Source organism: Scatophagus argus, chromosome 6 (genome assembly GCF_020382885.2).
Source record: "Scatophagus argus isolate fScaArg1 chromosome 6, fScaArg1.pri, whole genome shotgun sequence".
Taxonomy (NCBI): Eukaryota; Metazoa; Chordata; class Actinopteri; family Scatophagidae; genus Scatophagus; species Scatophagus argus.
This window is the reverse complement of record NC_058498.1, coordinates 5323849-5345904: the sequence shown is the minus strand read 5'-3', so window position 1 is coordinate 5345904 and position 22056 is coordinate 5323849. Positions and strand designations below refer to the sequence as shown.

At 41.3% G+C, this 22056-nt stretch overlaps 2 protein-coding genes across 7 annotated transcripts in view; one reads left to right on the top strand and one right to left on the bottom strand.

Annotated features, from left to right (window-relative positions):
* Positions 1-47: 47 nt before the first annotated feature.
* c6h1orf210 (chromosome 6 C1orf210 homolog) lies at positions 48-8157 on the bottom strand. The gene is made up of 4 exons (XM_046390887.1): positions 7983-8157; positions 3122-3687; positions 2689-2883; positions 48-1828 (listed from the first exon to the last, which is right to left on the bottom strand). The coding sequence occupies exons 2-4, from the start codon at positions 3177-3179 to the stop codon at positions 1629-1631; spliced, it is 453 nt and encodes a 150-aa protein (XP_046246843.1). The 5' UTR covers positions 3180-3687; positions 7983-8157; the 3' UTR covers positions 48-1628.
* The window catches only part of tie1 (tyrosine kinase with immunoglobulin-like and EGF-like domains 1), a 39176-nt gene continuing 18874 nt past the window's right edge, over positions 1755-22056 (top strand). Inside the window, exons 1-2 of one of the 6 annotated variants that reach the window (XM_046390872.1) lie at positions 8533-8701; positions 8814-8989. In XM_046390872.1, coding sequence (XP_046246828.1) covers positions 8586-8701; positions 8814-8989 — 292 coding nt within the window. In that variant the 5' untranslated portion in view covers positions 8533-8585. Of the gene's footprint in view, positions 1889-8532; positions 8702-8813; positions 8990-21430; positions 21747-22056 lie in introns of those variants that run through there. The other 5 variants (XM_046390871.1, XM_046390875.1, XM_046390870.1 and 2 more) reach the window with 5 other exon arrangements.

The following is a 22056-nucleotide window of genomic DNA, read 5'->3' as shown; positions in this document are numbered from 1 at the left end:
GGGGCAAAAATGAATAAATAAATAAATAAATAAAAAGGGAACCCACATTTTAATCATGTTTTATTTATTGGAAGTGAATCACATTTTTCTTTCTACATATCTGGCCAATTTAGAGGACAATTTATCATGTTTTATCTACCACAGACACATCCAAGAGGGCACTTTTGCCGGCTACGTTTTGGGTTGAAATGTTAAACCAAAGAGGCTTCTAGGTTTGAATCCTGGTCCTGGGCCCTTCTGTGTGGAGTTTGCATGTTAGGTTGATTGTGGTCAACATTATAATCAATTCAGTATTTTTATACAGAGGTATATTAATAAACCATTGCTTATTTTATATTGAGCGGCGGGTGGTGCTTACATTTTGTATCGTACACGTCCACTTTCGCCATCTCAAAGTCTGCACTTTTATTTTGAAGGTAAAGTAGCTATTATTCCGGCTTTGCTCATGTCGGTCTGTGCGAACTTGACGCGCTGTGTTTCCGGGTAGGAGCCTTGCCTGACAGCTTCACGCAGACCTGTCAGACCGCTCTTATCAGCTGGACGGCCTCAGAGGCTCCAGGCCTCTTTCCGAGACACGGCGTCAAGCTTAATTACTGTTGTTGATGCGAGTGTTGTAAAGTTTAAAAAGAAAGGTGAGTGTGACGAGTCCAGTTTGCGACCAATGAGGCGAACCACAGTCAAAGGGTGCCGTCACTAGTCCTCAGAAGTTACGCCTTGACCCGTGCAAACAGAGGCCTGATACTGTTTAGGTTTCGAGCGGATTTTTATTGAGGTCACCTTTTTTCCAGTTTACAGTAGAGGAGCAGTGAATTAATACACACCCCCAAGTCTATTGATAACCTTCAAAAAGAAAGAAAAAGGCGGTCAAATGGAAAGTAACAATTGGCTAATGCTTTCACTGTAACTGAACCAGCCGACGTTTGTTTGTAGCCGCCATCGCACATTTTCTCCGAGCGTTTCAAAAAACCTGTTAAAGATGTGCTGTAGTTAACTTTGTTTTTGTTTGAAAACGCACAGTGATGCCTTGGTGCTCCTCTCTCCTCTGAAGATACTGATCTGTGTGAAAGCTCTCGTCTGAAGGAGTGATGCCCACCGCTTTGCAGGGCCTCACATGTCGCTCCTCTTTGAAGACCATATTGGTATTCATTCATATTATGGACGCCTGCATGCTGCGTTCGCACCTTTGCTGTGTCATTAACAAAACATGAGAGTGCGAAGTGAAATGTTCCTGTTTACACTCAGACATGCAGCCTATAAACAGTCAGTGGTTGTAAGAATTTAGCTGTTTCAGATGCCTTTAATTATCACGTCTGAGTATTGCTGTTAGTGTCAGTATACTGACAAATGAGATGTGACAAAAATGACCATTTATTGTCCTGAGTGTGTTGTAAAATCCTTTCCATTGAGAATGGCTGCCTTAATTGTAGGCCTTGGACTGTCAATCTGTGCTGTCTTTAAAATAAGACAGCTCATGGTCACCGGTATTTACATTTTAAACTTAACTGCTGTTTCGCCACTAAGCGTTTTATGACTGACTGAGTGAGAAAAACAGAAAAATAGTGACAAAGTCGGAGTGGATTTGGTGGCTTAAAAACCCATGGAGGTGCAGAGAGAGAGAGAGAGTCCTGTTAAGCGATGGTGAATTCGATTTCATCCATCTCTTCCTCCGTGTCCTCCATGTTCTCCGCTGCTCTCTCAGCCCTCGCCCTCTCGCTGGCCGGGATGTAGTTGTCCTCAATGAAGCCGTCATCATCTTCCTCGCTCACAGGAGGCACACAGTGAGGGTTAATTCCATGACCGCCGTGCATGGCGAATCCCCCCCCCAGGCCTGGAAGAGGTGATAGACACACAAAAGTTGCTCTCCATCAGCACCAGCAGTCGTGTAAAGGTAAGTCCTGCTTTTCATATCATCGTCCCGTGTTGATGCTTGGAAAGGAGGAAAGCTGTAATCTTGGGTGTTACGCTGATGTGCAGCCTGAAGCTGCTCTAACAGTGACTAATAAGATGGATTTGTTTGATCGGATGGGCTTTGGCAGAAGTTTGACTCCCAGATGAGCTTTTAATGATGAATGTTTTATGAGCTAACAAGCAAAGACTGTAAAATCACTGATGCTCTCACATTTTGCTGTAGCTGTTTCTCAGATTTGACTGTGCGTTTCTCTTTCTGAGATCCCATTCATTTGGAAGTTTCATATATGACGAGCACGGTGATTTATTACTCTTGATGTTAGCCACACATTTGCTGATATCGTTTGGTAATTATTGATTTTTGTTCTCTGTCTGGGAGCAGCTTAACATAACATATGAAGCTGCAACGGCAAAAACGGTTTCTTAGTTTCACACCAAGCCAGTTGCTGACTTTATCTGTTTGCCATTTGGGGCTGAGAAGTTATTGTAAAGTGAGTTTGTCAGAGATTTTTCACAGACAATAGCAGCTGTAAAACTAGAACAGCGAGCTGAAAGACACTAAAATACTGTTCATCAGGCGACCTTGAGACACGGGCTGTACTTGGTAATTTTTTCATTGGCAATATGAAAATATTGATTAGCGTAGCTTTACACAGCCGCTTAACTGCTTTCCAATATTCATTCCAGACTTAATAATGAGTGTGGCAGCATTTTTACCTGCTGCACAAATTTAAGTTGTTGCTGTCCTATTAAGGAAAGAATTATGGACAAAAAGCAAACCTGGTGGTTCACACTGGCTAACAGTGTCTGTCTCACTCAGCCGTGTGTGCCTGTAGCTGGCCAGGTAACGCCGAACCACCTGGCATTTTGCCAGAAGAGCGATGAAAATGGAGATGGAGATGGCCGTGACGAGGACGGCCACCAGGAACTCCCAGTTGTGAGAGGTATTGTTGCCTTTCTCGTTCGCCAGAGTGTCTGCAAAGGGAAGAAAACGAGTCACATCCCACTTGATATGCTGTGATTGTGAAGCAGCCACCAGGTTCGATCATCTTGTCTTGGTGGAAAGCACCTAAGTACCCAATCTCAGCTCAGCGGAACTTTTTGTTTTGCTTTGTTTTTAACAACAATGATCTGATTTATATGAAAACCGTCAAAACTCCCTGATTTCCCTGTGGATAAGTGAACTGTTTTATTTCTTTCTTTGAATTCTTACCATTATTTGTTGCTGTTGGTGAAGCTGTAAGCAGTGGGCCATTTGATGTTACTTCCATCTGGCTTTGCTCTTGTCTGTGCAGCCTCTTATGGGGAGGGACTGCTCCTGTTTGTCTCTTGCTGGATGAGACTTCACTCTCTCTTCTGCTGTGGGTCACCACTTAACTTTAGCATGAAGCCGTGGATCATGGGTTGTACGTCACAGACATGTCAGTCAAAGAACAGTTTTCTGTGACTTGCTAACTGGGAACTTCTCTTGTTACGAGATCCAGCAGACTCTTGGCACTCCTGCCACGGCTGCACTGCGCTGTAAAGTCGCTGTTGTATTGTCTTCAGCAGGTTACGTCTGTAAATGGGATGTGAGGGAAGTGTTGCAGGGCGGGCATCTCCCCAGATGAGGGAGGTAGTTGTCTGGAGGATTTCTGATGACCAGGAGGGAGTTAGACCTTCAGACCTCCACTAGGGGGCAAGGTTGAGTGACAGGTGACTCCTCAGCTCAGTAACAAGTGAAAGGAGGAGGGGAGTTAAAACCTGAGCCAGCGGCCTCTTGCTGCAGTCAGTGAGGCTCTACAGAGAGTGTGAAAGAGAGGCAGTGAATTAAGAGCAAGCAGAACAAAAGAAATCAGACTGTGAGTAAACTACAATGCCCCTACATCCCGTGTGCATTGTGGCTTTGAATTCTCTTGAACTCTTTGTGCCAGTAAATGCATATTTCATGACAGAGTCACAGAAAAAGAACAAATGACCTAAATATTTCACTGAGTACATGTGAAGAGTGAGCGTGTCATCATAAGAAAGGAGACATAATTGAGTACAAACTGTCAGGAGCTCTGGAGGATATCATCCACAACAGGAAAAGTGTGTCGCAAACAGGAAGTCCCACATACTGCAGGACCTTCCTCCGTAGGTCTAGCTGGCAAAAAAAAACACTGCTATGTGTGTGAAAGAATCTGACTGTGTATTCGTCACAGCTTGCCACAACACAGGAGTTACACACTTAATGATTCTCTATGGAAAATAAAAGAAATCTACAGGTCGTTAATTTCTAGAACAATAAATTTAACACCAGGACACATGTGCCAAATTGTGAAGGCAATGCAAACGGGAAATGCCATCAAATATGACTAACATTTTGAAAGAAAACCTGAGAAGACCAGCACCCTAGCTAACACTTTTTGACTTTTACACTTTAGTTCCTGCATGTATTAATCAAACTATTAATTAGTGAGTGTGGGGGATTTTGTTAGATTTGGACAGAACCAGGCTGCTGTTTCCAGCCTTTGTGCTAAGCTAAGCTAGCTTGCCTCTGGCATTAAGTTTATAAGTTTTACCGTAGATGCATGTGAGCAGTGTTGATCTTTCCAGCTGAATGAGCTGAATGAAAGCAAATGAACAGATTTCATACGGTATGGTACTGTTCCTTTAATTATGATAAGTAAATAAAGATATCTTGGACTTGAGCACTCTGCACTTTCAGCTGCTGCGGTCTGTGCGAGGTAACATCAGTACCATCGCTGATGATCTGAATGCAAATAAAAGTGTGTGTCAGCCGGAAAGACTTGTGTTTGAAAGAGACAGGATCTTTGTGTGCAGTACAACTGTTTGCTAATTTGCCAGATATTTGCATGCATCAGTCTGCAAGTTGGCCGGTGTTTACAGTCGCCTTGTGATGGTGCAGTCAGACAGGTTTGCTGTGCACTAACTGCAGTTTGTGTTTAACATGCCTGGCTAGTGCCTGTATTTCTGATGTTTTTGACCTGTATTGTTTACTTTAGGATGTTCAAGGTTGTGGTTTTAAAGGACATACGAGTTTGTGTTTTCTTTTTTTGTCTGCCTCTTTTTCCACTTTCTTTTTTTCTCTATTTTTATCATGTGAGGATATGGACACTTGCTCTATTTCAAAGTAAACGGTTTGAAACAAACAGCTAGAGATTAAAAAGACTTCTGTCAGCGTGGTCTTTCATTTTAAAGACTACACATTTGTGTTTTTGTGACTGGTTTGAACGTTTGCCAAACAGATTTGAAATGAACAAAAGCTCAGGTTCCTACATAAATACATAACTTATTAAAAGTATGTGAAAGGACTGACTGTTAGACCTTCCCATACTTAATTTGGATCTGTATGGGAAGGGACGAGTCTGGCATAGATTTTTCTGTTTAAATATGCCCACGTTTGGACCAATAGCCAATTGTCTTTGAAATTTTGCTCATGAAATAATAGCCTTCCAGCCCTGAAAATGTGAAAAAGTCATTTAGAATCTCATCCATATTTTCCTCCTTCGTATAAAATGCGAGCGTTTTATTCAGTTTCCGACTAGATTAAGTGTTGTGCGTCCCTCTTTCTCTCTTTCTTGGCTCTGAGGTGATTTTTCACAGCAAGAGTGATCCGTCTGCTTAGCGCCAGCCATTAGGCCTCTTCCTTTTCGCCGTCTACAGCTATTCTCTTCAGCAGTGTTGGCTGTAAACACACCGGCAGCGCTGCCTTTATCTCTTCCTGTTCTATCCTCACACGGGCAAAGCACAACAAAATATACACACCAAGCAGCACAGGGCCAGGAGCCACTGAGAGAGAAGCCTGGGAGCGAGAAGTCTTCGTGTCAGATGTAGTAGAGCTCGTGAGCGCCACTGTTTGTGTTTATATGGCAACATGAAAGCTTAGGAGGCTACATTTGCATCTGTGTCTGCAATAGTCTGCGTCTGAATAATGTTCTCAAAGAGAGGAGTTGGTTTTCCTCGTCATTCTTTGTTCCAGTTCTGCAAATTAAGAGTCGAGTGTCAGTTCACAGACGTTAATGATGGCCAGGGGGTCTGAAATGTTCTTTCTCTCTTCAAACCGAATTAAACATCAAAATGATGTTCTGCTCATGGAGCTCGATCACATTCGTTTGATTAGACAAATTAACTGTAAGCGATTTTTTGGTTTAAAATTTAATTATGCTGGTTGAGATGTCAAGTTATGCACTGGTGGAAAATAAGTATGTAAGCAGGTTTGCTCATGCACTGTACTGAATTTCAGACATTGTTAATACATTGTACTCCATTCATTGACAGCTTTTAAAACAGTAGTTTCCTGTTTTGGTTTTGTCAGTCCTCACAAAAACACACAGTCTACTGGAGACCCCTTGTTTCAAATGTCAAGAAGTTGTTAGCAGTGTCACCAATAACTCATTTGTCCTGTGTCACTTCTCAGATGGGAGGCCAGGGGGTCCAACATTTCACCAAAAAGAAAACTCAAAAAAAAAGAAAAAGAGAACTTTAATTTTTCTTCTTTCATGCCCCATTAACCATCGCACAACCCCACCACCACAGATTCCTTGTGACCCCTTAGACGAGGTTTGAACACTGGGAATCACATGACATCACATTACGTCAATTTTCTAAAAAGCTCCATCTGGACCAGCTGAAACATTAAAACACTACTTATGCTTTGATGCATCAGTATTACCAATTTAATATTTGTAAGACACAATAACAAAAGTGACCCTCTTTTCAAACATTTAATTCACTTACAGTTCTGATGTACTTGAGCAGAAGTAGTAGCAGATGAATTAACTTGTGGTGGTGTATTTTTACAGATCTGAGTTTCTCTTCCACTAAAGAGCTTGGATTAAAATAAAGAAGTAAATTTGCCAATGCAAAATTGATGATTTTGCTTTTAAACACAATATATATTAGCATTCTTTAACCAGTCACCCAAATCTCACTTGACTAAGCGGACGTCTCTCGCTCTCTGTATCTGGCTGAGACGATCACGGATACTGAGAGATCACAGAAAATCAAAAAGCCGTCCTTCGGCTGACCCTCGACCCAACAATCCACAGAGCAACATGCAGCAAGCCTCCCTCCTTCCCTCTCATCCCGTTGCCAAGATCTGTATTTTTGTCTTGCTTTGAAAACGTCTGGAGGAGTCAGGCCATGCTATTGTTTGTCCAGATAATGGCATTAGCTGTTACAAAACAGCTGGAAGATGTTTTGTTTATGAGCCTGATTATTTAACTCACACACTGTGAACCAAGCTCACAGAGCCTTCAAATCATTTGGTATGGAAAACTACACCGTTAAATAATGGTTAGCCTATTGTACTTTTGTTAATTCCCATGTCAGTTTAATTGTATGAAGGTCATAATAGATAAAACCAAGTGCCTTAAAATGTTTGGTTTTTGCCTTTCAGCCCTGTAATAATGGCAGTGTCAACAGAGGACGCACAGGAACTCCCTGAGTATAAAAGCTAACCTTAGTAACGCTTGGCTAGTAAAACAACGCACTACATGACCTGCATCGTTAACCCAAACTGTGATATTTGATACTTAGATGTTAGTTTTAGCCCCTGTTTCCTTTATGAAATAAGTATCATAGATCCGAAGGTGTGCTTCCTAGAGAGTGAGCGAGCTGCTATTGGTGTGCTGCTGTTTTGGGAGGAAACAGCAAGTGGACAGCATGGAACAGGTGCTCAGTGAAATTAAAACACTTTGGCTAGGTGTGCTGAGGTGTAATGATGAAGAACATCCTTCATCACCTGCCACAGCACAGAATAACTGCAATGCAGAACAATTTATATGAGGATCGGCTGAACGAGTAGATTTTACTGCCGTTTTGCTTTCTTCACTTTCACAGTCACAGTCCAACTTTTTGGTCAAAAAATGGTTTTCGGCTGTTTTTTAACTTAATTTCAAAGCACATTTTTATTATGACATTTTCACTACAAGATTTGGTAATTATTGCATAATTATGTCACAAGATACGCTGTAACCCGACAAGGAAGGCAGTCAGTCGAATGATCTTTACAAGGTGCCTCACAGTCTGTGGACAAGACTGTCAAAGCTCCCACTTTCAGAAGACCAGCGGTGTTGTTCCAGTCTTACCTGGTCACCTGTCTGTGTGGGGTCTCTGTAGCTTCAGCGACTTCACTTGCTGTACGTCCCCTCTCACATTTCACATGAGGCTTGACTACATTTTTTTTTGCTTTGTCTGTGAAATGGAGAAACGTTGTGCAAAGGTTGAACGAGGTGTGCTCTGCTGCTGCTTCCGAGAAGGGCCAGTTAATGGGTAACTTTGTAACTAAGGTGTGCTCCCTCCCGCCTCCTTTTGCTGCTCTCTGTCCAATGGCAAGGCAGACCTGGTCAGAGGCAATGTTGTCACTCAGCAGTGCCAAACCAGGAAGAGGTAAAACATGACTTATGAACAATTTGTCATATTTTAAATTGTAACTACCAGTGTGAGTGCATAAGCAAAACCAGTTAAACTTGTTTACTTGCAAACAGATGTTCTGTTATTACAGATACAGTTCCAGTGAGAATTAATCAGATAATCGAATTTGATATCTGCTCTGTGTGACTTTTGCCTCTTTGTGCAGTGTGTGTGTGTGTGTGTGTGTGTGTGTGTGTGTGTTTGTGTTTGTGTATGTAGTGTGGTTAGTATGGCTGCCAGGCACCACGCCTCACTTTGTTCACATAAGCTCTTTTCAGATGAGGGAGGAAATCAGACAAGATACTGTTCGTGGTGACAAGGAGTTTTGTTTATTTAAGACGTACGGCCTGAGGGGCGAGAACAGACCTCTGGTGGCTCTGAAAGGAAAAGCAAGGTGACCCTGAAAACAATAGGGCCACTTCCCAACCACTCGACAGTGCATTCTTTACATCTCCCTCCTTTACTCCCTTCCTCCCTCCCTCCCTCCTTCCCTCCATATGTTCCAGGATGCTTCAGCTGCATGTCTTGGGGCAGATGGCAGGGACGAGGACGGGTCGGGACAGTGAAACGATAACTCAGCATCAGCTGAAAGAAGCAGTAAGAGTTTTCCACCTCAGATACTACTGGCGGTTTGCTGTGGGCTGGCTGGCTGAATTATTACAGTCATGCAAAGGCTTATCTAGTGAGTACTGTTAAGATAGGAATGACCAGTAATTATGAAAGTTATACAATAAAGGTCATCGTGAGAAAATTGGGTCACTGCTGCTGAGCTGAATCTCTTCATATTAAAATGCATTTACTGATTTTTTTTTGGCCATTCGCGGGCAGCAGAAACAAACTGAAACCTAAAGCTAAAATTGTTAGCATTACACACCGAACATACAATCAATAACACTCATTTGCTTTTCTTTTAGCTCTGTTTTGCTTTACACCAACTCATGACAAAAAAAATATTTGTCTCTCCAGCTGTTCAGTGCTTCACTGTGTTCACCAGCTACCTGCTAACTTGGCCTGCTGTTCGGTGTGCTAATCAGAGCTTATTGATTCTGGAAACAACTACGTTTAGAACAGTTGGAGTTAACCAAAACAGTACAATAAGAAAACACCAGAGCAATAAGGAACAAGATAAAGATCTGTAGGGAAAAGAGGAGCTATAGATTTGTGTGATAATTCTATGTGTTTACCACTGCAAGTAATGGCCTTCATTTTACATGTTTTTCTTTCTTCCATTGTTAATATGAAAATATCGATTGTTGCAGCTTTAAGTATTTACAGGAAGCACAGTTAATAATGCATCAGTCAAACCGAATGAGGAAAGGTGCCCCCTCTTTGATGTGAGCAGATTCACAAATGTGCAATTGGTCTGTTCCATCCTGATTGCAGCAAAAGTCATTTAAAAAAAAAGAAAGACACCCTTTGCCAGGTAATCTAAATTAGCCCAAGACCTTTTTTCATTACAGCTATTTTTAAGTCTCAGTTTATGATCTGATGCATGTCAGACCTTCTTAATGATTGTCTAATCAGAAAGATATTTATATGATAAAGGTAGCAGCTATTTACACATATTTAATGTCATTTTTTTTCCATTAGTGTCTTCAGTCCATGTACAGCAAGCAAAGATAAACAAGATGAAGGTCATTAGTGGGACCGTTTTGGAGCTGTAGTGGGACTTTTGATAACAGGGGTTTTCCCTGCTTTTTCTGCCATGAGATGTTTACTGTGAGTCCTCTTGGTGAAGCGCTGGGGGTCTGAGGTCACGACTCCTTCTCTAGGGAAGATGAGAAAGCCTTGTTAAATCTTTTAAGAGGAGGGAAATAACAACACGTGTCGAGCTGTACATAACAATGGAGAGTGGGACTTGAGGAAGAGCTGTGACAAACAAGCCTGCAACAGGCCTTTAAGCATCGAGATGAGACGACCCACAACACTCAGCAGGCTGGAATCATTGTCACTTTTCGTTTTTCTTGCCTCTCACCAAATTCCCTGCTGTAAGCACTGTGATGTGCAACCACCTAAGTGTCAAATTTACAAGGTGATAGCTGCACATTTTTAACATTTTTGTGAGTTTGGGAGTCTGTATGTGGGCTCCATCTGGAAATGTGATAATGTGAGTGAGAGTCTCAGAACATCTGCTTTGAATCTGAAAATCTGTTAATGAAACAGCTGCAGTTTTAGTTCAAATCCAGCATTATTCTCTGAGTGGTCTTTCGTTGTGATGACCTGTAATTTAAATGTGACACTCAATAAATCGCATTAATTAATCAAGTTGCTGCAAAATGCACTTCTGCATGTAGAAAGTAGCCCCTTTTGTCTTTTTCCCTTTCATATCCTGCGCTCTGCTGCTGTGATGACCCACTTTCAACAAAGAGGTTGTTTAAAGTTTCATCTCATTTAATCTAATATAAGAGTTTCCTGTTATATGTGCTCTGTGGTGTGACTTTGCATACCTCACTATAACATACAGCTGGAAGAGCATGTGTTTGTTTGGTTTGAGCTCCTGCCACAGTTTGCAGGTGTAATGCTGTGTATGTAGAAAGAGAAGAAATTGATACTATTAGGATCAGACTTCCAGTTTGTCTCTTTGATGGTGGGTGGTGTTTATTTTATTTTATTTTACCCTTCAAGGTAAATTAATGCTACTTATTAAAACCCCTACTGTATATAGTACTGAAAACTTGATACCCACCTACCCTTAAAACAATCAGGCTCACATTTAATGGCCTGAGCAGTGAGGAAAATAATTCATCCAAATGGCACGTTAATCAGTAGTTTCTTATACCTTACTGTTTGTTTTGGATGTCGTGCTTGTGTGAACATACTCTCAGCAATGTGCTGACTGATAAACTCACTGCAGAAAAATGCTTCCACAAGCACTAAGACACCACCTCTGTGGCTCACTGTGTTATACCTCTGCCTTGCTACTGTAGATCTGCTAACTTCGGGAGATTCACGTAAAAGTCAACACATTTTTAATAAGATCCAAATGTGAATATTTCTAATCCCTCTGTGAGTGCTGTGAGAATATTTATGCGAAATGCGAGAGAGCTGCAGGATTCAGTAATGGTTCAGCAAGGAATTTTTGTTTGAAATGTCTCACATGGTGGTATGACACAGTATGAAAGACTTACGGCTACTGCTTTTTCAGGTGATGCCTGCAGAAGAGATCTGTATCTGCAACTCCCTCTGCAGGTGTCCAGTGTGTGGAATTATTTAGGGGTGCACATGATTCAGCTTTGCACCTATTTTCCTGTTGGCTACTTGTTAAATCACTAAATGGATCCATTTTATTATGCTGTTGGGTGAAAGCCACAGGAAAGTTTAAAAAACAAACCATTTATATAAGAGTTGTAGTGGTCAGTGCAGGAACCTGTTCTATAATGCAGAACCAGCTGTGTCCAGCTGCTGTCTAACAAATGTTTTGGTTGAAACAGTCCAAATCAGTGCTGTCTGAAGGTCAGGGGTGCTTTAGGTTATCCAGGGTTTGTAACTATTGCAAACCTTGGATAACCTAAAGTGCCCTTCATCACATTTTCTCTGTGAGGGCATCCTACTTCATGTTTTGTCTTCTATGGAGGCATCCACTCTTGATCCACTCCTGCTTCCATTTTTTTCTAGCTTGGTGGCAATGGACCATCACACACCACATTCCTCTGAATCCACCAGTGTATAAAATATTCATATTGTGATCAAGAAGTGTTTCTGCAAGGTAACTCCTTGTAAAGGAGGCATTCGGAAAGCTCTATAAAGAAATTCTTTCCATCTCAAACACAGTTCAAACACATTTATAATTAATGCTTGAAACTACAAGAACTAAAGATTACTATTGTTTGAACCTTTGCCTGAAAGGTAGCTTCACACCTGTTCATTTTAACATTAGGCAGCAAGGCCATTTGCACACCAAAACCCAATAGAAGCACATATATGCAGTTTCCTTTATTAAGGCAGATGTAAAGTAAAATGAAGATTTCCTTCAGTGATTTCAGTTTCAAACTAGCCTCCTCAGTCAGTGCGGGTGCATGCATGCTTTGGCACCAGCTGTCTTGTCCATGTCCCTCCTACTCACTGGCTGATGGGAACGCGAAGCTGGACTATGAGGCTGTGTGAGCATGTTTGTGTGTTTGAGTGTGTGTGTGTGCGTGTGTGTGTGTGTGTGTTGAGCAAACAGCTATCAGACAGGAGCCAAAACCCTCCACCTCCAACCCCCGCCATCACCTCCACAGGCCTTTTCCTGCCTGTAGGGTGATTCCTGCCCCTGCGCTCCCTTAACTTCCTTCACACACATATCAGCCTCCAGCAGCATGTACCCCTTCCTGAATCTGGCTCAAGTTCTCTGGACACTGTGGACAAGCAACAACAGCTCATCCATCTCTCTGTCTCCCTCCCTCCCTCCCTCTCTCTCTCCCTCTCTCTCTCCCTCTCTCTCTCTCTCTCTCTCCCTCTCCCTCCCTCTCTTCTCTCTCCCTCTCTCTCTCTCTCTCTCTCTCCCTCTCCCTCCCTCTCTCTCTCTCTCTCTCTCTCTCTCTCTCTCTCTCTCTCCCTCTCCCTCCCTCTCTCTCTCTCTCTCTCTCTCCCTCTCTCTCTCCCTCTCTCTCTCTCTCTCTCTCTCTCTCTCTCTCTCTCCCTCTCTCCCTCTCCCTCTCCCTCCCTCCCTCCCTCCCTCTCTCTCTCCCTCTCTCTTTCTCTCTCCCTGGCTCACTCAGTCATTTTATCATTTCACATCACTTCCCCAGGTAACTCGCTGCTGAATCGTACGAACCTTCTGGGGCCTCTTCAACTACAGTCTCAAGGCACATTCCCACAAAATCTCTGCTCTTGAATTTTTCAGCCTTTCAACAGAGCACTCCCAGGGTGTTATTCAACTTCCTTAAAAAACGCCTCTAATATTCCAGAGACATGTTGGCTAGATGCAGTACCACTCCCTTTCCACAATTTCCTTGATACCCATGTTCTGATGGGACAGATATTCTATTTCTGTAATTAGGATTTGCTGCGTTACTTCATAATCATAGTAATGAAAAAACATCTGTTCCATCAACCATAGCTAACAAATTCAAAGTATTGTGCCAATATTTCCTTTCATTCATTTGACAGTTTAGTCACTTTTACAAAGAATATGGAGCATGTTTTTTCCATTTTGATAACATAAAGCGCAAAATCAGTGCTATAACCTCAGCTTCAGCCAAAACTGTGATGAAACCAAAGACAGATGGTGGGAATTGATGGCTCTTACAAAACCTCTTATTCTTTTGGGAGTTGTATTTGATATACAAAACAAGCAGAATGGTTCAGGTTCATGGGTTTTTCATGTGACATTCACCTTTATAAACAAGTCAATAATTACAAAACCATTTTTCCTGATCTGGAAAATATCTCTGTCTGCTATCACTTATCTGGCTGAGTCTGCTGACTGTCTGAAATTACGTTATCCTACATGATCCCAAATTTACGCTAGAGGTCGACTACATGCTGTTATGATTAGAGTTTCCTCAGTAAGATCCAGAGTCTTTCCATAACACCACTAATGAGGTGTGTGTCTGTGTGTACAGTCCACCTGTGTGAGGTCAGTAGTGGGTATAACATCCATCAACATTTCTGGTTACGTGCAGGGTTTATCTGGTGTCAGTCTGGAGGGTCAGCCTGCTGTGCGTCTGGTGATGGACCCAGATCACCTCGTCCTCATTCCCAGTGCCCCAGCCTCACCCCAGGAGGCAGACTGGGATTCGTGGGGCCATATTATTTATTATTTTTTTCCAGTGTGGGACTGACGAATGGACAGGAAGAGAAAGTTTAGGAACACGTTGCTTCACCTCAGTTGGATTTTGTTGTCATTGTCTGTGTGTGTTTGTATAGTGTACAGGGACACACTCAGAAAAAATCTTTAAAAATTATATTTGTAAGACATGCCACAATTTACTAGTATACAGTAGTTACATGGTATAGTGATAAAGTACATAAAATTTTTCACTGTTACTGATAAAAAATAATTTGTTAGCAGTTTGTTTACATGGTGGAACAGTATGGTTAATGTTCATTTATTGGTACACTATGTGAAAAGATTCCGTTCACATGGAAATCAACCAGAAACAAGCATCTAAAATAAGGGAGGCGAATCATTGAATCGTACACCTTCAAGCTTGTCAGTTCCAGGCATGTTTGTATGACAGTCGTATGTCAAACAACTTCTGGAAACTTGCAACAAGAAGGAGACATGGCAGAGAGGAATAAACATGGCTTCAGTTCCCGAAGCGAGTAAAATGATCATTTTAAGTACGGGTGGAAAAACCAATGTAGATAAAACATGTTTCTGTGCCACTTGGGATGAAATTCCAGGAATGCCATGTATTTGGTACTAAATGCACGGATGCCAGCTGAGCAGCACTTCTGTTACCAAAAGGAAGTATTCAATTTTATAATAACATTAAAGCCATGCAGGAAGGCTTAGCATATTTTTTTCTATGACTAAGAAAACCCAAGCGAAAATGAACGCTGTGCAAATATTCTCTCCTTCCGTCCATTTTAGATGGTGACAGACAGACTGTTTCTACAGCTAATTAACCAAATTGAATCATCCATCAGCTCCCAGCAACAAAACCTGTGTGGACTTAATTTTTTCCCACACAGAAAATTGATCAAATATCAGTAAGGGGCTCAATAGGAAAATTGGACTGATAAGCAGAATCAATAATGGCATTGGTATCAATCAAAATGTATGAATTCCCAGCCCTTTATAAGCTCAGAATGCAGACACAATATTTTATATTGTATTGCTTAGTCCTTAAACAGACACATTTCTGTTTCATAACCCAAAAAAACGGTAACTATTTTGACATGTTTTTAGGGTCAATGTTCAACACTCCACGGTTTAAACTTCACTATCAGCGTACTGCGAAGAAAACACATAAATGTCAGAAGATGATCAACTGGCCTTTTGAGCACCAGCAGTATATTTGTCAGGACAAGTAGTTAAACTTTAGTCATTTTTCTCAGCGTCATTACTCATGCTTTCAGTGGGTATGACACTGAATGCTCAGCACTCGCTGGTTTTCTCTGTAAGAGAGGAAAGTACATGAAACAAGTTGAGCTTTTCTCTAGCTAACAAAAAGCATTCATGTTGTAGCTTTCCAGTATTCTTGAAGGAAAAGCATTAAAAGTTAACGTGAAAACCAGTCAAGATGACGCGGGGTGGCGGTCATGGGGGGGTGTCTGTCTGCCAAGGTCTATGGGAAGTTCTCATGAACACTCCAGCAGCTGAGACACGATAGATTGAGAAAGATATGAGAAAGCCATAACATAGGTACTATTTTCTGTGACAGTATAAAGTCAGCAACAACAGATTTTTTTAATGGGGTGAATTAGACACATGAATAATTAACAACTGTGTTATGGGCCGGAGTGCTGGAAAGAGCCTTTTCCCATCAACAGCGCTGTCGGTCGCTGACATTAGGTCCATTATCACCACCATCCTTAAGGCCATCCTAACATTAGACTGCATTGTTAAAAAAATTTAAAGCGTATTCTGATGATTTCATGTAAATAAGTTGTGAAGTTTAGAAACTTGTGACCAAACTAGTGATGTTCTTCCTTTTAGTCCTTTTATGATTCCTTCACTGAAAACTTTGGCTACAAGAGATGTGAAAAATAACGTTCACACTCATAGCTTTCAACATGTACTGAAAGCTATGAGAGCTGAGCTGAACATTTCTGAAAAAGCTAGAAACATATTCTGAAAGTTGCTAGTTTATTGCATTCTAATCACTGATTACGTTATCAGCAGTGGTATCAGAATATTCCTGTCCATGCTATCTCAGGGGCACAAGGCAAATGCTCAGTCCATTTAGAACTGAAAGCCTGGCTCACGAGGACCTAAAACCTGTCAGTAACTCACTTTGTGGTTTGGCAAGGTGTGTGTGTGTGTGTGTGTGTTTACTTGTACATCTATCTTTGTGAGAACCAACTGGAGTTTCAGACCTTCGGAGTGAGGACACTTTGGGGAAATGAGGACATTTTGGCTGGTTAACACTCTCAGTAAGACCTGGAAAGGGCTGTTAGAGGTTTCAGGCTTGATTTTAAGATTTAGGTTAGAATTTGGTTTAGGTTCGGTCAATGAGGGTCTTCACAGGTATTTGACTGTGTATATATCTCAGCTAACATGTCTTCATATTTACATCGTCTAAAGTTCTATCATAAGATGATAAAATGCGTAGTCCAAACTTTGGTCATCTTATCTTCCGTCCACATCCTGTTCACCCTGTGGCCATGCTGACTTTGTATTTTCTTATCCCCTGTCATCATTTTGTCATCATTCCAAGTGTCGATCCATCTGTTGGAAGCTTGTTCCCCTTAAGGTTACTTCAATGGCAGTTCTTCGTGAGAAAGTATCCAGTGGAAAGTAACAGGAAGAATGGGAGAGAAAAGGAAGCGACATGCGACAAAGGTTGGGAACCAAACCCCCATTTGTCGTGTTCTGAATACATTTCTGTCTTCATGTCCTTTGAGCAAGGAGGTGGTTCAGTGTCCTGAATCATTTCTTCAGTGCTCTGTCTCTTCAATGTATGTTGAAGTCATATTCACTGGGACCTGATCAGTGCTATATGGGTACTCCTCTTTTGATACTGTTAGCTCGTGCTAATAAAAACTGATTCCGAATTTAGCAAAGCTTCATATCAAAACAAGACTGCAGAACCTACAGTCATGCAAGTAGATGAGGATGGACTGAGTGATGCGTTGAGTTAACATGCAAATATCAACATGCTAACATCCTCCCCATGACATTAGCATGTTGATGTTTAGCAGGTGCAATGTTTACCATGCTTGAAAGGTGTTAACATGCTAAAATAGTTCTAAATGCAGCAAGTACACACACTGATCAAATATTTTTATTGTCAGTTCACTGCAGGAGATACAGGAGAATCGAAATACTGTTTCTTTCTCTTTCTTTGATGGCAGTGACATTAGTTTTAATCTGATTATTGTGTGAGATGAAAAGTTAAGATCATCAGAGTCTATAATTCATCCTGACAGAAATCAGAATATCAAACTGCATGACAACCAATTCAGTTAATTTCACTTAAAATGATGATTGTAAGCTTTATAGTTGTGCAAAAAAACATTAGAGGATCATTTTGGGTCTTTGGGTTTTATCTGTTGGGCATCATGAATGGCTGGCTAATCTCAGCTGGTGAGATATTTTAGTCTGGTCCAAAGTGATTGGCTGACCATCACTGCCACCCCTACAGCTGCAGTCCTGCTAGGATGGCAAAAAAAAAATAATAATGTGCAAGTTTGTCCATTTTAACCAAATATTGATTCTGTCAGATTCTGAATCTACCTGGAATAACTGGAAACTAGGGACTGTATGGTGTTAACATCATGGCCACAGTAAGAGATGCAGTTCACATGACACCCAGTGGTCCCACTCTGGTGGAACATAATTGACTGACTGCCAATCATTTCAGCTAACTGAGTGAGAAACGTAGCTGTGGTGATATTGTGTCAACCTGTCAGCTTGTCACCTTGTAGCCTAGTGTTGCAAATCTACTTCCTTTGGAAAAAAATAAAAAATAACACGGATAGACCACATACGAGTGTAAACACATGCAGAACCTCTATGGAAATGATACTGCGGTTATCAAGGCATGAGAGCACTTTATCTTTGGGGAAATCCGACTTTGTAAGGGCGAGGTCCTTAAATTCTACTAATAACGCTCGCATACATACTCTATCTCAAAATCTGTCTTTGTGTCTTTCAGCATCACTCATTCACTCTATCGCTTAAAGACTTTTCTCTCACACACACATGTAACCACACTTTCAAGCACACACGAGTCGTGTCTCTTGGTCATAACCCTTGAGAATGATTTCTTTATCAGACAAGATGGGGTATATTGGGATGGAGGTGAGGGTTAGGAATGGAAAGGGGGGGTTACTTAGGGGACCTAAGAGGTGTGAGTGACACCCTTGCTTTGGCTCCCAGGGCCCATAAGGATCAGTGCGTGTGGAGCTGGGCCAGCTCGTCACACAATGAGAGGAAATGGGAATTTAATACAAACTTTCTCACAAAGTCTCAGAGACCTCCTGCCTCTGTTGCCGGTCTCACTTCCAGCTTTGCCATCACCACTTCCTCCACTACAACCACAACAAAATGTCAGAAACAACTCAAACATGTGCAGTAAATTTACAGATTGACACAGTTTAGGCGGCCCTTCTCCCCAGTCTTTCAGCTTACCACATGGACCTTTCTCAGTGGAGTTTGTGAAACATTCTGCTCAATAGTAGCAACATAAACTGTGGCAAACACGGAATAAGATACCACAAACAAGGTTAGACACAAGTTTGACTATCTAGATTATGAAGATGAAAGGAAAATATGAATATAGTTATGATCAGTGCTAAAACTGTGAAACAACCTGTGATGACTGTGTATTTTCATCAGTGTTTTCATCCACACTCGGCTCCTTTAAGTTGTTTTTTTGTTTGTTTGTTTTTTTTCCACTGCCAAGCATTTACCACAGCAAGTAGTTGCACCATGTCACTCTCCATTTTGTTTATATTTGCCTCCCTATGAGATCACACAAGGTGGTGCATTACTCTCTCTGCCACAGTAATCTTAATAAAATCCTGTAGTGTGTGTGTTGCACCATTATTTTCACATCTTGTAGTGAGTGAGAAGAACATCTGCGACATTTATTCTTTTGTACATGATGCAATCCGATTTCAAAATCGGCTGGAATTTTAAAACTCCTGTAGTGTGAGCTCAAATTTACATAGGCAGCTGGTTGCATGATTCCACCCACTGTCATCTAGAACACAAAAAATAAGCTATTGTTAATATAGATTTTATATTAAGTCACATTTGTTTACACCAGTTCAATTAGAAGCTGCATTCTTCTCTTTAACCCTTCGTTGTGGTGTGCAGTATTCAAGAGGATTGTTTGTTAGCTTGGAGAAGGTTGCTCAAGATTTTCATTGTTGCACTGTTGTTATGCCCGTTGAAACAGTATTGTCGGCCAGATGACACACTGAGCCCTGTCTTTGTCTGGTATTGGCATAAAGCAAGCGGCAGACACTCCAACAACAAACACGGCTCGTAATTACTATAGATCAACAAAGACTTTAGGATACAATGGCTAATGTCTGTGGAGCACAAAGTGTCCTCCACCCTGCATGTCCACCCCACCAAAATAATTTCCTACGCACACACACACACACATGCTTGCACATACACACAAGTGTTTTCTGTACACACACATATGTTACACTACACATGCACTCTTACAGTCTGTTGCTTCTGTCTGCACCATCGCATATGCACACACATGTTCTTGCACATATACATACACACACTCACAGAAGCATCCACCCCTGGTTTTTGGGTGCTGGCAGCCTTAATGCAGCCAAAGGCCGAAGCATCTGTGTTGACCCAGCCTTTGGTCTCTTCCCTTTTGGCTTCCTATAGAGGCTCCGCCAAACTGTGTTTGTAAAACGCAACACTTTTCTGTCTTTTCTCTCTTTGCACTTCTTCCTTCTCCAAAGTCTGCACAGTTCTGCAAAACCTACAATAATTATTAGAAAACTCTTTCAGTTATTCAGTTCAGTTATGCAAAACTAGTGGTGCAAAACATGTATTTATTTATATATTCATTCCACACCTTTGGCTATGCTGTAAATATTTATATGCTGCAACTACAGTAGAACTGTGCTGTTTGCAGTTTGTTTTTGACAGATCAGTCTCATTGTTCTCACTGTTAAGACCATTCCTGTCTGTGGGTGTTTTTGAAGTGTGTGCAGAGGAAATAAGAAGGTCTCTTAAAAGAAGTTGTTCTGGCTTCTGAGCCACACAGGTCATACTAACAGGTCAAGGGGACAATTCGAATCTGAGCTAAATCGGGTCTCCAAGGCGCTTTGTTTGCCAAGAGTCAAAATGGAAACACTGTGATTTTTGGACAAAACAATTCCAGGTTCAGTAAATCCATTGCTGTTTTCATTTGAATTGTTTTTTTACCTTAGCTAATGATTGGACATCTCCTTCCTCTGATTATGGCTTTCAGTTTGGAATTCATACACCTTTTGACACTTTACTGGACAGGTTTGCCATACATTTTTATTATTTTAGTCTGTGTTTTTTGACAATCCAGAATATAATATAGAATATTCCTTGCCGGTTAAAAAAAAATCACTTGAGCTCCTGAAATCGAAAACAGGAAATCTCAAACAATAAGAAGTTGAGTCAACTTTGTGTCAATTGTCTAAAACCGCAAGGAAATGTAAAGAAAACATCAAATCAGCCTGACGGTTTTAGCAGAGAAAATGAGAAGAGGCGTGTGCAGTTGAGACAAAATGAGACAGTGCAGCACTTTTAGAAGATTGGAGCAGAAGTGGCAGAATAGACACAACAAGCATATTGTTCATCGTTTCCTGAGGCTGATTGATTATAACAGTGAAGGAAAGGGGAGGCTGACCGTGAAAGCTGCAGGGATTGTAACCAGCACATTGAAGTGAAAGAACAAAGCTGTTGCATTTGGCAAAACATGATACCAGCTGCTGTTGCATTTGGTGTTCAACAGTGTGTCTGCAAAGAAAATCACAGCGGCAATAAAGTGCAGTGTCAGTCTCAGGGATCACGTGGGGCATGCAGAATTTAGATCTTGGCCACACAAATGCAATTAAAGTATAGTTTAGGTAGGTAGGTTAAAAGTATTGTGATCAAGTACACAGATATCAGCATGTAATATATTTTGATACCTTAAATTTCCCCATTTTTTTTTTTTTTAACGAAGAAGAATTCTAAGGTTTTCATGTTTGACATGAAAACAAGTGTACAATATGTTTCAGACAACAAGAAGCTAAAATATTCCAGTGACAGTTTCATAAATACTTCAGCAATACTTTAGACAATGTGAGCAATGCTGTCCTATCGTAAGAAATAGTCCACGGAAGATTTAAAGTGATGACCACATCATTTCACTGCTGGATCAGAAGACATTCATAAGATAATAGAAGATCAAGTATATTCAAATACGGACTGGTTGGCATTGTATTGGAACAAAAAAGTGACAAAGTTTAAACTCATAAATACATTAATCAGGGAGGTCTGGAGCGCCAGCAGTCCTCCGCTGTCTGGTGACGCTCTTCCTTCCTTTCCCACCCTGCTGGGAAAGCTGAGCGTTACCGCAGGTCCAACTCTGTGCTTCGTATGACGGGAGCCTGTACAGGACCGCTGTATTCGTGACCGAGAAGCTTTTACACCTGAACCGGAGTTCGGGGCCGATTTGGCAAGTTATGCGTAAAAAAGCGCACCACTCGTCGTGACGCGGCGTCACCGTTTTGGATGTACACTTCTCTTTAAATCCGAGTTAGTTACGACAACTTTTCCCCGATGAGGATTAAAAATACCATGAGGATTTTGTGGGTGTTTCTGTTGTCCTGCCTTGGTTCATCAGGTAAGATGGAACATATTTAAAGGCTCTTTGTGTAGCTTCTAAACGGAGAAAAATATTAATGTCGTTCAGTTATTTTGGAGGAATCTGATAGAAGAAAGATAGAAGAAATTTCCTACCGAAGTCTACACTTTTCGATTGCTGTATCCTTAAAAAATAAACAAATTAAAAATGATTTTTGTTGAAGTTGTAAACACCCTCGCAGTGTAGATCTCTGAACCCTTTGGGGGACAGGAGCTCATCCATGTTTCCTGCCATTGTTCTCTGGATCTGGAGCTTAAATACCACGGAGAAGGAATGCTGAACAAGCTGA

Bases quoted from the DNA above. Each gene is read 5' to 3' on its own strand.
- c6h1orf210 (XM_046390887.1), bottom strand. From the start codon at position 3,179: ATGGAAGTAACATCAAATGGCCCACTGCTTACAGCTTCACCAACAGCA. The intron at 2,884-3,121 runs GTAAGAATTCAA...TTCCCTTTGCAG, and splicing joins ACCAACAGCAACAAATAATG to ACACTCTGGCGAACGAGAAA. The intron at 1,829-2,688 runs GTTTGCTTTTTG...CACCTCTTCCAG, and splicing joins TAGCCAGTGTGAACCACCAG to GCCTGGGGGGGGGATTCGCC.